Genomic DNA, 16,223 nt, shown 5'->3' on the forward strand with positions numbered 1-16,223 from the left:
AGGTCAAATTATGTTCTCATAGATCTCCTATAACCTCTGCCCTATTAATGGAGAGTATCAGGAAAGAAGCCCTAGAACACAGTGCCTGATATGATACACTATAATATAGTACAGGGCTATGTCTGCTAGGGAACTGAGTCTCTAATTAGCACATCCTTTTTCAAAATTTTTCTCCAGTTTTATTGAGATATAATTGACAGATAGCCACATCCTTTTTTTAAAAAAAATTCTGTGTTTTCTTTCAGTACTTTCTAACTTTCAACTCGCACACATGCCACTAAATATTTTTCTTATAGGTAGGAATTCCCTAAATTCATGCATTTATATTTCCTCCAGGATGTCCTCTCTTCTCTGCTAACATAGATACAGTCCAGCCAGAAAATTCCTTACATGCAAGGTTTTATGTGATGTCAAGTTGACCCTTTGGCAGTATAGTACAGTGGCTAAAAGCACAGATTCTGGAGTTAGGTCACCTAGGTCTAAATCACGGGTCTGCCATTTACTGTCGTGTTCCCGGGAAAGTCACTTTACCTCTCAGTGCCTCATGTTCCTTATCCATAAAATGGTTGTCATGAGCATTACATTTTATGTCTATATTTACACACACACACACGCGCGCGCGCACACACACATATATCTTAGGACAGCTCCTGGGCATAGTAAGCACTATGTGAATGTTAGCTAGTAGAGCTCTTTTATCAGTGCTATCAGCTTAAAAACCTCCATGTAAAATGAATACCTAGGATGAGCAATATTGGCATGCCCAAATTTCTTTTGTGTGATGAATTAGGAGACAGCATAGCATGAATCAGTAAATAGCTGTGGAGCCTTTTACCCATTATTTTTGACCTTTATCTAAGAGCTGCAAATAGCTGCAAAAATGACTAATGAGTTTCTCCTATTTTTCCTTTCAAACAGCTAGAGGTTAGTGAAGGGGCAGTGACACAGACAGGTGGAGGGTAGGGATGGCTGGTAGGCAACAAGAACATAGTGGGGGTGGGTCTCCCCCTTACATAAACCATAGGCAGAATTATTTGCCCCTCCGTCACTGAACCCTAACATTGAAGCATTTCATTTCTTTCCTCACATCAGACCAGAAGCTTTGATGGCAGAAGAGTCCAAACCTAAGCCAGCATGGAGCCAGAGCTACTTCTTTCCTGAGGAGCAGTTCTCTTTCATGGGCTGGGGCTCCGAGAAGCAGCACCTCAACCCTGCAGGCTTCAGTGAACCCAAGACAACAGGGTCTGCTGTTACACTTGTCAAGCCCCTAGGCACCATTGGTTCCATTTTCCCCCATTTCATTCTGCAACCATGGAGGAGGCTGGGACCATTGGGGATATGCCAGAAGTTGAGAGATGTTATCCCTTCTCAGGCCAAAGGCCTGCCCCACCTCAGGCAATCTCAGACGAGCTCATGAGAGATGTGGTGGGCCGTGACAAGTCTCTGGTAGGGGTGCTAAACTCATCCTCCAACATGGTGACCACTGCTGAGGTCATGGGTGACCTCTTTGCTGTGGGAGAGATGCAGTGGAGGGGTTATTTCAAGCAGGAGTGGCACCACCAGGAAAGGTGAAATGATGAGCGTGTCCAGGAAAGCCATGAGGTGCCTTTATAAGCAAGCAGACTAGATAGAGCCAGGTTGGGCTGTCATCCAGGATGGGTAGGATGGAGCCCAACAGCCTTAGAGGACAAATAGCTAAGGTCTCAGACATGGCCCTACCACCTAGCCCCTCCCGCAGGATCCATATACTGGGACGCTGAACCAAGGGGAATCATTGATGATCAGAAGCCTGGAACTTTAGGGGCCTGCTAGTTTTTTCTGAATTTTATTGGGGTGTTAATGACCAAACCCATTGATCTCTAAAGAAGTCCCCCCAGCTGTGGAAGTCAGGGATGTAGAAAGAGCCTTCTAAGTTCTTAAAGTTGGCCTTGACTTGGTTTTTAGAGAGCCTTCACATGGCCTGTTTATGTTTGAACAGTGCCTCCCCATCCATTATTTCCTTATAACTCCTTGGTGAAGCAGGGTCCCATTTTATAAATGGGGAAATTAAGAAGCAGAAAGGTCAGCAGGCTGTCAACAGAGGTGCTCAAATGGTCATTTTTTGTTTCCACAGACAAGAGTTTCAGCACTTCTCACCTCCTCAGGGTGCCCCAGGGATCCCTACCTCTTACTCAGCTTATTACAATATTTCTGTGGCCAAAGCAGAGCTGCTGAACAAGTTGAAAGACCAACCCGAGATGGCAGAGATTGGCCTGGGAGAGGAGGAAATTGACCACGAACTGGCTCAAAAAAAGGTGAAGTTTTTGGCATGCCTTAGAGATTTACTGCATTTAGCTTGAGTGTGTCTGGAGGTTGACCTGCACTCTACACTCTCCAGAATATCTTGGTACATTCCTGTATTTTCAATATGGAAATCAAATAGCCTGCCCGGGTTTCTCACAAATGCAACTGCAGTCTCTTTTTGATCCAGTCAATAATAGTAATAATAGTATAGTAGTCATCATCATCATCATCATCGCAGTGTCTCTCAAATCCTAAAACCAACTCTATAAGATGGACATTACTGGCTTCTTTGTACCAGTTGAGAGGAGCAGATTGCCCAGGGTTAAAGGCTAAGTGTTGATCCAGGACTCAAAGTCAAGACTGTCTGACTTCCTACTCTGAAATAAGCCAGCCTTGTAAGTAACTTGCTACCCAAGGCACATCAGAGTTTTTGCCAGTGAGCTCTAACCATTGGCAGCCATTGATTTTTATTCTGTGTAACTTTCAAAGAGAGAGCAGACTGGCCAATAAAGAAAAGGAAAAATTATAGGCCAGTCAACTTTAATATTTATTTGCAAGGATAGTCAATCATCTCTTAAAAGTACTAAAATAGATAAATGGAGATGATGTTGTTCTGAAGCCTCCCCTTTCTTCCTCTAAGTACCACTAGCCTGGGTTTCTAATCAAATTCCTGGAATCACTTTGCCCTCCCTGCACTTACCCCTTTTATTTCCTAAGCAAATAGGGTTTCCATGGCAACCTCAAAGGCCCAGTTTACCACTTTGTAGACATCTGAACTCAATGCAAATTGCTCTTCTGCCCATATTTCTTATTCAGGACATGACCTGTACCAAAGCTCAAGGCCACTTGCAAGAGACCCCCACCACGTTCCAATCTGAAGCAAAATGTCAGGGAAAGAATAGGAAGCATGGTGGCATCAAAGTTTTATTGATCCAGGTGCCTGCTTCCTTGGATTCCATGTTTCCTAAGTATGACAGGGCTGCTCCTGGCTCACTTAGGATTTTTTTTTTATTAGGAGCAAACCTAATAGATGTCTGATGAGGAGAAGAAAGACATGATCAGAAATGGCAAAGCACAGAACAGCAGATAGTGACTTGAAGTGATTGTGGGTGGGCTAAGACAGTTTTTGTCTCTGAGGAAAATTAGTGAGGAAGGTCACCAATTTGCAATATCCCAGAAAAGCCACTCAGGTCTAGCTGGGTCTGTGATGACTCCACAGCTCTATCCACTACCCTTTCCCCAGAGTTGAAGTTCAGGTTATAAAGCCCAAGTGCTGAGAAACAAAGGGCTCTGTCTACTTTCTTCCTTCCAGATCTATGGGACCTAAGAGCTGGGGGTAGGTAGGTGATTTTCCAAGTTGATCATTTGGCCCCCAGCCCTCCCTTGTCGCTGGCACTGAGTTTTGTTTGGGAAAGCAGAGAGTGCGGATATAACTGGGAGCTTCTTGGCATCTAATTGTGTTGCCTCGTTCATATCATTGATCCTTAATTTCCAGTGGGTTTTGGAAATTTCCCTAAATGTAAACCTATTACACTTTACACTAATGTCATGGTGAGCTCCTGACTTTTGACCAGTTCTGAATTACGACACCTGGCCCAGACCCAGAGCAGGCTCTCTTGTCCTTTGTCACCTCGGACATCTCTAAATAAAGGACGAGAAAAGAATGTACTCTACATAACTACAAGCTTATGCTCCCAGAGTGCCTGAGCAGGAATAGTAATAAAACACTGAAGCATACTTCCTATATAGAAGACACTATTCTAAGCATGTAGTATGTATTAACTCATTTCATTCTCATAACAACACTATGAGGTAAGTAATATTGTTACCCCATCTTTTAGATGGTGAAATTGAGGCACAGAGAGGTTGAGTAACTTGCTCAAGTTTACACCATTACTTTGTGGCAGAGCTGGGGTTCAAACCCAGGTAATCTGGCACTAGAGTCCATGCCATTGACCATAATGCAATACTGACTGCAAAGGCTGGGAGCAACCTGGGACAGGTCTATTCTTGTCAGGACCTTGCAGCTAGACAGGTATCCATTAGCTCAGAGTGCCAGGTGGTGGTGGTGGTGGTGGTAGTAGTAATAGTAGTAGTAGTAACAGCATCAATAAACATATATTGAGCACTTAATGTGCCAGGCACAATACTAAGTACTTTACTTCTATGATCTCATCTAACCCTCACAACAATGGAAGGTTGGTGGGGGGCACTTCTCCAATTTACAGATGAGGAAACAGAAGTCTCAGTGGGATTGGGTATCTTGCCCAAGGTCACACAGTTTGGAGGAGGTGGAATTGGAATCCAGGCATCTCTGACTCTAAAACTCCACTCTACCACACTACCTTCCTGTGAGTGCAGTCCCACAACTCGTTACACCTATAGGGGAGACAAATCAGAAGACACAAGCAGTCCTTCCCTTGAGAAACTTACAATCAGTAGTAGGAGAGGGATCAGATGCACACACAGGAAACAGAAAGTGAACAACCTCAAATTACACTCAAGCGTTCTCATTCTAAAAGACTGGAGAGTTTAGAAAAGAAAGAGATCATTGAGAGAGAAGTTATGGGGGCAGGGGCTTCCAGCAGGGAGGGTAGGGGCAAAGCTGGGCTCTGAAGAAAGAACTGGAATAGCCAAAGTGAAGGAAGAGATAAAGAGCTGGCAGAACTGCATAAGCAAATCAGGAATATAAGAATGAGTGTTGTGGACACAGCATGAGGGGCTAATCCTCAGAGGTTCTGAGGAGTGAGATTAGAATGGTAGGGTGAGTCCAGACTGAATCATAATCATAGCAGCTGCTTTTATTGAACACTTAGTCTGTGCTAAACCCTTGGCATGCATTATCTCATTGAACCCTTATTACAATTCAATGAAGTAGGTACTGCAGTTACCCCATTCTTCAGATAAAGAAAGTAAAACTCCATACAGAAATTCACCTAAGGTCACACAGCTAGGAAGTGGCAGAGCTAGCAGTCAAACCTAGTCATTGTGACTCCAGGACTCACACTTTTATCCAAAAGGCCTCAAGAGCCAAGCTGAGTGGGGGAAGATCTGGCACAGTGTCATCAACATCAGAGGTACTGAAATGGATTGAAGGAGAATGAATGAAGTAATAGGCAAACACTTGATGGCAGTGCTTTTCTTACCTATGCTCTCACAAGCATTCCTGTTTATTAAATAGCCTCAGCAAGTATTTAGTAAGTTACATTTGGCAAACGAGAACTAGCCAATGGGTACCACTTATCTAATGCCAAGAAGTTTGGTGGTGACAGAGATTCCTAGCAGATCTGAAGAGATGGGAAAGAAGGTGTCTGTCCAGAAAACTGGAATTGCTCATGACTTGCTCAGGTTTCCTTTGTTTCCAGTGACTAGGGTAGAGCCCGCCTTGGGTTATTTAGATCTCAAAACAGCGGTTCCAGGGACAGATCCGTTTCTGTCAGTCCCCATTCTCATCCTTTGCTTCTCCTGTTTATTTCTCCTAGATTCAGCTCATCGAAAGCATTGGCAGAAAACTTTCTGTCCTGCAGGAGGCCCAGCGAGGATTGCTGGAGGACATCACTGCCAATTCTGCCCTTGGGGAGGAGGTGGAGACCAACCTAAAAGCCGTCTGCAAATCCAATGAGTTTGAAAAATACCGTTTGTTTATTGGGGACCTGGACAAAGTAGTCAACCTGTTGCTGTCACTCTCTGGTCGACTGGCCCGTGTGGAAAATGCTCTCAACAGCATCGATTCAGAGGCCAACCAGGAGAAGGTAGGGTTGAGGTCTCCAGGGTATGGATGGAGGGAAGTGCCATCTGCTTCTTCCCAGGGATCCCTCTTTCAAGTTTGGCTAGTCTGGAGGCAGCAGAGCATAGTGTGAAGAGTGTGGGCACTGGCTTTTAAGTGGAAATTCTGGCTTTACCATTAAGTAACTGTGTGATTGTGGGCAATTCACTTAACCTCACTCTGTCTCCATCCCTTTAAAAATAGGGTAAACGCACTACCTACCTCATGGGGTTGTGAAACTTAAATTGGATAATCCATGTTAATGACTTAAAACAGAGCCTGGAACAAGATAAACACTAAATCATTGCTAGCTGCCAGTAGTAGTAGTAATAGTAGTAGTAATAGTAGCAAGTAGTTGAGATTGGGAGTCTGTCAATTTCATAGGTTGGGACACTCTGCATAATTCCTGAACCCAAATGGCATTACCTTTTTCTATCCAAGTGGTTCTTGGATACAAATTTGAACCCACGGTGAAAGGCACATATGCTTGTGCATACACACATGGATACATACACACACACACATACACACACACACTCACACAGAGACACACACTGTTTTGAAAGCATCGTCACAGCGATTTTTTTTTTTTTTTTTTTTTTTTTTTTTTTTTTTTTTTTTTTTACCATATGGAAGGTGTACGAGCTGGCTTTGTCGGAGCCTTCCCCCACCCCAATCCCAGTGGTGGTCCACAGATTAACAACAATTTAGAGATAGAAAGAGGCGATTGCTCATCCCCCATCCAGAATTGCTGTCATGTTTATCCTCCCCTTGCTACAGGAAAGAAAGGCTTTTGTGTGAAGGTGGACTTCAGGGCAAGAAATCTAGGACTGATCACTGAGCAGAGGGGCTAGTGGCTTTGTGGGAGCATCACTGGTGGAGCACTGGGTCGGGCAGATGACTGGTCATTGGGATAGCCCTTATTGGTCTTCTGCTTCCCCAGTTGGTGCTGATAGAGAAGAAGCAACAGCTGACAGGGCAGTTGGCAGATGCCAAGGAGCTGAAGGAGCACATGGAGCGCCGGGAGAAGCTGGTGTTTGGTATGGTCTCCCGCTATCTGCCTCAGGACCAGCTCCAAGATTACCAGCACTTTGTGAAGATGAAATCTGCTCTCATCATTGAACAGCGAGAGCTGGAAGAGAAGATCAAGCTCGGGGAAGAGCAACTCAAATGTCTCAGGGAGAGCCTACTCCTGGGGCCCAGTAATTTCTAATTCCACCAGCAGACTGCCTACACCATCCCTGCCCCGCCATAATGGGAAGCGCTTTCAATCCTTGTTAGCACTTTGTTAGCAAGTAGATAACAGTTAGTTAGCAGTTTGTTCCATATTCTCTACCCTGGCTGTCTCTCACTGCCCCTTAACCTAGCAGTGTTCCCAACCAGCTAAGAGGACCTGGGGAGGCCCCAAGCTTCTACCCAAGGGAGTAGAAGCAAGAAGCAGGAGCTGCAGCAAAGTGTGATCATACAACCACACTCTCCTTCCCACAGTTTGCACGGCCAAGCACTCACCACACACAGGACCAACAAAGTGCCTTCATTATTCTTTGTACTAGGACACCAGGAACATCATGTACTCAGCCACCCACCCACACCATCATCAGCCTTTGAAGTCTCAGAGAGAAGTTGCCTGTGCAGCTCCACTGTTCCCCAGGGCTCGTGGCCCAGCCATTTCCCACAGAGATCTGGCCGTCTTGAGGGCATTCACCTGCCACCAGCTTCAGGGCCTCACCCCAGCTTTGCAGTAGGAAGCACAGAAGGAGCAATGACGTTTAACAGAATGTGAGCAAAGGTTGGGAATCGCCTGATGCCCTGCTAGAAGGAGCTATGCTTAAACAAACTGGCTCTACCCCTGCCTTCCCCATTATCTAGTTGAGGGGGAGGAGGCCTATCTTCAGCCCCAGCTAGTGTGGCCCTCCTCCTGTCCTAAGACTTTGGCCTACCACTTCCTGTTTCATCTTGCCGTTTCACTGCTGGGAGTTACAGGTGCCTACCCTAAGGGCTTCACACTATGGGCCATGAATAGCTCTACTAAAGCTGACTTCTGGATACATGTTTTATTATTGGGGGGAGGGGGTTGTTATATTTTAAATGGCCTTTTGATTTTATTTATTTTTATGTCTTGATGTTTTTTTTTTCTTTTTTAACTAATAAGGTAAGAAGAGGGGAGTTGGAGAGGGAAAAGTTAGCCCAGAAGGAAAGCATTTTCTGCAGATCATCCTGAATTCACCATGGCTAGGTAAGCAAGTGCCAAGGCCTTGAATTCTTCCCACCATAGCTAACAAGTATCTAAGGAAGGAGTTCTCACTTTGAACTCAGAGTTTCCCCACTGTGGCCTGGCCATATACTTCCCTTGAAGTCTGGATGACCATGAGCTTAGAGTTCCCCAACAGGCTTCAACTGCTTATTCTTTTTTCTTGAAACCAAAGAAATCTGAAAGGGACAAAGGTTCACCCATTTCTCTACCATTTCCAAGCTAAGGAAGGTGTAGAGGTGAGCTCAGGAAGAGCTCCTCTATCTAATTGTTTTCTTATCCTGTGGGCTGGCTCGAGGAACCGAAATTCACTGGAAGCTCCAGCCAGGGCCAGCCCCCCAGAGCAAGTTATAGTCCAGCCGGGATCTTAGGCACACAAATAATGAATGCTGCTGCTGTGGCCACCGGTAGCCAGTTTCTATCCTGGAAAAGCCCTCAGGTGGGTGATGGCAGGAAGGGAGTTGTGGCCAGATGCTGCCCTGTTACCCAGCTCAGTCTTCTGTTCTTTGATAACTGGGGCCCATGCTTGGTATTGCACAGCCCTGTGCAGCCAACCCGGCACTGGCATCGCTTCTAGTTACTGCTCAGTTCCTCAGGGTCTTTGGAGGTTAACTGTAGCAGCAGGGGTGCCTCATTCAACCAAAGAATTTGCCAGGGAACTTTACTGCTGCTACAAATACTGGTTGCTAGCTTCCGTTTCCTCTTCATTGTATTTGGAAACAATGGAAGAACCTTGGCCAGCAGGGTGTCCTGTGGGGAGGGGTGCCCTGAGTATGCTCTTAGTACACTGCTGCTGTCAGAACCACTGTTAAAATGTCAACCTGCCATTCTCCCATCAAGTGGAGGATTCTACTCTATTCAGGAAGGCTGATGGCTTATAAAGGGCTAGGTTTACCTAAGCCAAGGTTGCATGAGATGGGGGAATGCTTTGAATAGAGGCTGTGGTTGCCATCTTTTTGGGTTTTTTTGTTTTTATTGTGTTTTTTGGTTTTTTTGTTGTTTTTAAAACAGGCTCTTAAACAGTGAGCAGGCGGAGATGTCCTGTATTGGGGAGGATGAGGCCAATGTAGTCCATCATTCTAATATATATATATATTTTTTACCAGAACAGCTTTTTGGGAATATAGCCCAGGGAAAAAAGTGGCCGCTTACCTGGACACCATGACCATGGTCTGGGCTTTTCTAGTCAGCATTAGAATGATTGTATCTTAAGCTTATCAGACTAAAAGTACTATTGACTTTGTTATTTGTGTCCCTTATCCCACCTCCAATTATTCTAAAGTTGGGATCAGAGTACAAGAATGCTCATTTTCACACGGAGGGACAGTTTCCAAAGCACTTAATACTATATTGAGCAGTGAAGCTCGGCAGACAAAGGTGAACTACCAGACAGGCACAGATGCCCCACAATGCTGACGTGGCAGGCCCATCGTGAGTGATAGCACTGCAAAGCCGCCAGTATTACTTGAGATGCAGTATCTCTTGCCCTCGTTCTCATTTCCTGTGCTCAGCCCTCCACCAAGGCCTGCCAGGGAGTAGCAGTTTGGAAGGCAAGGCAAGGGATTTCCCCATACAGGCCACAGTGGGTAACGTGTAAGCACACTGGTTGAAATTTAGAGAGGAATCAGTGTAAGGGACTCTGGGTAATTGAGTGTCTCCTTGAGTCCCACCAGCTGCAGACTCATCCAGGGCAGAGCAGTAAATGCTCAAGGGGAAGCCAAGAGAAAGGACAGAGACACTGAAAAGAAAAAGCCCTAGAAAGTGAGAGACTGGAAGCTGAGGAACGGAGAGGGTGAAAAGATGAAAAGCCTCTTTCAAAGCCAGGTTCAGGTTCTGTTTTCCATTTCACCTCATGTGCCAAAACGCTGCCGAGGGGCACTGGAGCCACAGCCTTAACCCCAGCCTCCCTAAAGGTGCTGCTCTGCCAGTAGCAGGCCCTAAATGGAGGAAGCTGGGCACATTTCTGGCCACTTCCTCCTGTCCGGAGCTTGATGTCTCCCTCTATCTTTGCCAAAGGAGTTGTCTATGCCAATAATATTTCTGTAACAGCATATTGTATTCTTTGAAGATTAGTAGGTCTTTAGAGGGGGGTGGGGCAGGGGGCAATTTCTATAGAGAAAGAACCAGTGTTTGTTGTACAAATGTTGGGGGGGTCATCTATCCCATGTGAAACTATTATTTTTCTGAATCTTATTGTTTCTGCATTTGTGTCCTCCACCACTCCCTTCTTGGCTGACATTGATATGCCTGCCAGATTGTCATCAAGGGTCATACTTCAATAAAAGGTGCTAAGGACAAAAAAAAAATTATCTCACGTGTTTTGACTAAGGTCATGGAAATTCCATAATATTCTGCTGAAAAGTATTGGAAAGGAATTTGGTCACCTATCCCTAGTCTTTCATAGGTAACCATATGATCAGAGCCTTACCTACATCCCTAAACCCTTACTCTGGCCCCTCAGGGATAGCATTGATGCTACACCATTCATTATTCCCAGTACAATAACTGAGAATTCAGGAAGAGTCAACAATAGGCATGATCTCAAGTGTAGACCTCAGCAGTATACAGAGTCCAGTTCTGGAGTCTATCCTGATCAGAGGTGAGCCACTTTCTAGACCTCCTCCTATCTTGAGTTCTCTCTACTAGTATCATCTGACTTCTACCTGATAGTTCAGTCTCACACCTTTACTCTTAGTCACTGATCAGCTTTCCAAGATAACCTCAAGATTTAGACCCAAATATACTCCAGGGAGCTCCTTTGACCCTGAAAATCTTACTTGCCCCCCCATCCATACATTATTGATATCCCAACTGATCTCCTCCTATTCCAGATATCCAGTGCAGTAGAGTGGAAAGAGCCCAGTTTGGGTATTGAAGTGAACTGTGTTCATATCCTGATTCTGCAACTTACTTCTTGTTCTATGAATCTGGCTTATTTGCTCAACATCTGAGTTCATTTTCTTATCTGTAAAATGGAAACAATAATATGCATCTTACAAGACTGTTGTGGCTTAAAAATAATAAATGATAGCCACCAGCTATATACTAAGAGGTTGTTTGTTAGAAAGGCAGAATCCCAGGCTCCACTCGAAACCCAATGATAATAGTCTGCATTTTAACTAGACTCCCAGGAGATTCACATGCATATTAAAAGTTGAGAAGCACCAGTTTATCACAAACAGGCTCAGTACATAGTAACCATCATTCGAGTCCTGATTTACTCAATTCATTCTTTTCCAACCCAGACACATTCTTGCTCTTCTCATATTGCTCACAACTACCTGCCTAAATGAGTTTAGCAAGGTCTCAGGATACAAGACTGATATATAAAATCACTTCTGTTTTTATACACTAACAATGAACAATCTGAAAACAATTTAATTTATAGTAGCATCAAAAAGAATAAAATACTTAGAAATACATTTAACAAAAGAAGTATATGAAAACTAAAAACATTGTTGAAACAAATTTTTTAAAATCTAAATAAAGGCACTCTATGTTCATCAATTGGAAGAGTTAATATTGTTTAGATCACAATACTCCCCAATTGACCCACAGATTCAGTGCAATCCTTATGAGAATCCCAGCTGGTTTCTTCGCATAAATGGAAAAGTCAAACCTAAAATTCATATGGAATTTCAAGGGACCCAGAATAGTCAAAACAATCTTTAAAAATAACATAATTGGAGGACTCACACTTCTTAATTTCAAAATCAAATCTCACTACAGAGCTACAGTAATCAAGACAGTATATGTACAAGGATAGACATATAAATAAATGGAATAACATTGAGAGTACAGAAATAAACCCTCATATTTATGGTCACTTAATTTTCAATAATGGTGCCAAGACAATAAAATGGAGAAAGAATAGTCTGTCAACAGATGATGCAGGGACAACTGGGTATCCACATGGAAAAGAATGAAGTTGGATCTCTTCCTTACACCACACAACAAAATTAATTTGAAATGGATTATAAAGCTAAATGTAAGCATTAAAATTACAAAATTCTTAGAAGAAAACATAGGAATAAATCTTCCTGACATTGGGTTAGGCAATGATTACTTAAGTAGAACTCCAAAAGCACAAGTGACAAAAATATAAATAAATTGGAATACATCAAAACTTTAAACTTTCGTGCTGCAAACAATACCATCAAGAAAGTGAAAAGACAATCCACATAATTGGAAAAGTATCTAATATTGGGCTTTTATTCAGAACACATAAAGAACTCTTACAATGCAAAAATAACAAATTAAAAATGGGCAAAGACTTTTTCTTTTTATCAGAATAGACGTTTCTCCAAAGAATATATGCAAACGACCAATAATCACAGGGAAAAATACTCAACACTAAGGAAATACAAATCAAAACCACAATGAGATACCAGTTCATACTGACTATGATGGCTGTAATAGAAAAGGCAAACAATAACAAGTGTTGGTGAGCATATGGAGAAATTGAAACACATACATTGTTGGTGGATAAAATGTAAAATGATGTGGCCATATTGGAAAACAATTTGACAGTTTCTTTAAATGCTAAACAGAGTTTCCATATGACTTAGCAATACCACTCCTAGGCATATAGCCAAGAGAATTGAAAACAGGCATTCAAACAAAAACATGTACACAAATGTTCAAAGCTGCATTATTCATAACAGCCATAAAGTAGAAACAACCTAAATGTCCATCAGCTGAGGAAGGGATAAACAAACTTTGTTGGGATATTATTCAGCCATTAAAAGGAATGAGGTACTGATACCTGCCACAACATGGATGAACCTTGAAAATGTTATGCTAAGTGAAAGAAGCCAGTCACAAAAGGTCACATATTGTATGATTCCATTTATATGAAATGTCTAGAATAGGCAAAGCTACAGAGGCTGAAAGCAGATTAGTGGTTGCCAAAGGCTGGTGGTCTGGGAGAAATGAGGAATGATTGCTAATGGGCATGGGGTTTCTTTTTGGGGTGATGAAAATATTCTAAAATTAGATTGTCATCAGTGTTGCCCAACTCTGTGAATATACCATAAACCATTGAATTGTACACTTTAAATGAGTGAGCTGTATGGTATATGAATTATTTCCCAATAAAAGTGCTTTTTAACAAAAGAAAAACACTTTGGCCTATTTCTGTCAGTCTCATTCCTATTGACAAAAATCTGAATTGATGGTAAGCATGTAGTTCATGCCTGAGCCTGAAAGATACAATATTCACACAATTTGTGTTTTGGGAGGGAGCTTGTCATTATACCCTTCCCCTTGCAGACTTGGCAGACCCAGCAACACAAGAAGTAAGAGTAGTCTCAGCTCTATCTCATGACTTCAGCAGGAATAGTAGGGATGGGACCTATTGGGGAAGAGGGCAATCTTTCTAGGCAGGGAATATGGTAGAGTAGATAAGGACTTCAACTCTTTAGGCAAATAAATCAGGTTTTAGATCCTGAGTCCACCAACTTACTATGTCACCTATACAAGTTACTTGACCCTTCTCAAGCTTCATCTCTAAAAGGGGGGCTAATAAAAAGCACTACCTCAAAGTGTTATGAAGATTAAATGAGATATTCCATATGAAGCACCTAAAATAATGCCTGCCATACAGTAAGCATTCAATAAAGATTAGCTGCTAGATTTATTATTTTTATTGAGGTGAAACTGAAGCAAAACCATATAAGGAAAAGTAAAGCACCCTCAGCTTTGGAGTCAGACAGCTCTGTTAAGGTGACCTGGGGAAGTCATTTCATTTATGGAGCTTTAAGCTCCTCTGTAATAATGAGGATAATAATCCTTCTCTAGGGAGGCAGTTTAAAGCCTAGACACTGGAACCCACACCCCCTGGTTTTGAATACTGTCTCCACCACTAACAAGTTGTGTGACCATGAGCATATTTAACTCCTCTGTGTGTGGTTATCCTCTTCTGTCCATTGGAGGTAACAAAAATACTTACACTTCCTTGGGTTGGTGTGAAGAATTATTGAGTTAATCTGTGTAAAGTGCTTAGAATAGTGCCTAGCATACAGTAAGTACTCAGTGAATACTAATGGTTACTATAAAGCTAAAGTAGGAAACAAATGAGATCCTTGGTAAAGCTAGGCATGTAGTAGGTCCTCAGTAAAAGGTAGTTCACTTCCTCACCCACCCTGCTCTGTGAACCAGGTCAAGATTTCCTCGGACTTGCAGAGAAAATGTTTCAGACTAAGGAGGTCCTCATGGTAAGTAGAATTTTCTGGCAGGCTCAATACTACCATCTGATGGGAACAATGCCATCTATTAGCTGCCTGCAAGATGACCCCCTATATTCCTAAGAACATACCCCATTCAGAGCAGTAGGGAAAGAATTATTTTGCCTGTGGACTACTTGGGCTCCAATTTGAGGACGGCTTAGGGAAATCTACTTCTCCTCAAACTTCCTCTTTAGATTTGGTGTCAACTTAAATGTCATTGAGTTCCTTACCCTAGGTTAGGCACCTTTACATATGTGCCACTATATTTTTCTAGCTAGATATACAATTTTAAACAAAAATTCTCATTTAATCCTTACAACATCTCTGTGACTTTAAAACACTTTACTAAATAGAGATTCAGAAGTGAACCAAACAGGCAAATTGTCCACCTTCATGAGGCTTCCATCCTAATGAGATAATTACATAATACTTTATATATAGAATTATACACACATAATCATTTTTTTACCCTAGTAGAGCAAGACAAAACAGAATTTTCCTTGATTCCACAGCTATTAGCAATAGGTTAAATTCATGACTCTCTTTCCTACTGTAATAACTAAAATATTTTAATGTTAATTTTTAACAGTGATATTCTTATTTTCTGACTGAATGGAATTTGTAATGGGATTTTTTTAAATGCCTAGCAAAAGGATGGCAAACCCCTGTCCCTGAAGAAGTTGGATTTAAAGATGGTTTAGACAGAAAGGTTGAATTCCACTATTAATAAAGACAACTAACTTATATCACATGGAACTAATGCCCATTTTGTGCATGGTTCAAACATAGCCACAGGCTAAAGCATTCTGGCAAAAGCCTCTCTGCTACTAGGCAATGTAAATCTTAAAAGACCATGCTCTGTTTGTAAACTGTTTCTTAAATATGTCCCTTCATCCTGGATTTGCTCACTGCTGCTAACTGAGTGAAACAACATGGTTTGAATTTCCATTTTCCTGTCAGCTACTGATTTTCCATCTAAAAAGGATAATTAATGGAACTCACTTCTTTGGGTGCTGAGTTGGTCATATTTTTTACAGAGGAAATAATTTGGGAAAAGGCCATGAGTGACAAATCTTTCCAACTTGAAAATGCATTAGGTTAAATGTGAATAAGTCAAAGTGCTGGAAAAATCATCTGTACCCTGATTTGTCCACATTTTTTAGTTTGAGAGAGGTAAACTGGCAGACCAAACCCATTAGTAGATACCATAAATGATAACTTCTAATTGAGAGAGATCTCTTATTTTGGCTAAGCTTAAATAGCCACTGTTTAGAAGTTTCATACATGACTATATATTTAAACACCTTTTACAAATAGGGAAACTATTTTTCTTTCAGAAAAGTAGGCAATGGTAAGAGTGAGGAGAGGCAGATAGAGAAGAGTAATGAGACTGTGGGTAAATTAGATAATGCAATGCATTTAGAACATAATTTTGGTCACTTTCACACAGCCTGGTAGCTATTAAGTAAGCCTGTTGTAAGAATCAGACAAATCCGGTTTTGACAAACATGGCCTAAAGCATGTCTGTTACCGAACAATCTGAAAATGAGGAAAATCACATGTTTTCTGGACCTTGCTGTAATGGCACTCAGACCCTTAGACCTAGAGCCATCTCTGCCCTCCCTCTGAGACCTAGAGCTCCATTGTCAGGTCTGTGAAGTGGATACTTCTGGGGTTATTAAAGAAGTAATACCCC

At 42.3% G+C, this 16,223-nt stretch overlaps 1 protein-coding gene across 5 annotated transcripts in view; it reads left to right on the forward strand.

Moving 5' to 3' along the window:
* SHROOM4 (shroom family member 4) overlaps positions 1-11,695 on the forward strand; it is a 208,813-nt gene extending 197,118 nt beyond the window's left edge. For 2 of the 5 annotated variants that reach the window (XM_067023017.1, XM_067023019.1), the window contains 3 exons: positions 2,114-2,294; positions 5,766-6,035; positions 6,993-10,591. In XM_067023017.1, coding sequence (XP_066879118.1) covers positions 2,114-2,294; positions 5,766-6,035; positions 6,993-7,262 — 721 coding nt within the window. In that variant the 3' untranslated portion in view covers positions 7,263-10,591. Of the gene's footprint in view, positions 1-1,092; positions 1,447-2,113; positions 2,295-5,765; positions 6,036-6,992 lie in introns of all 5 variants that reach the window. The other 3 variants (XR_010838561.1, XM_059049721.2, XM_067023018.1) reach the window with 3 other exon arrangements.
* The last annotated feature ends 4,528 nt before the right edge of the window (positions 11,696-16,223 follow it).

Source organism: Kogia breviceps, chromosome X (assembly GCF_026419965.1).
Source record: "Kogia breviceps isolate mKogBre1 chromosome X, mKogBre1 haplotype 1, whole genome shotgun sequence".
Lineage (NCBI taxonomy): Eukaryota > Metazoa > Chordata > Mammalia > Artiodactyla > Physeteridae > Kogia > Kogia breviceps.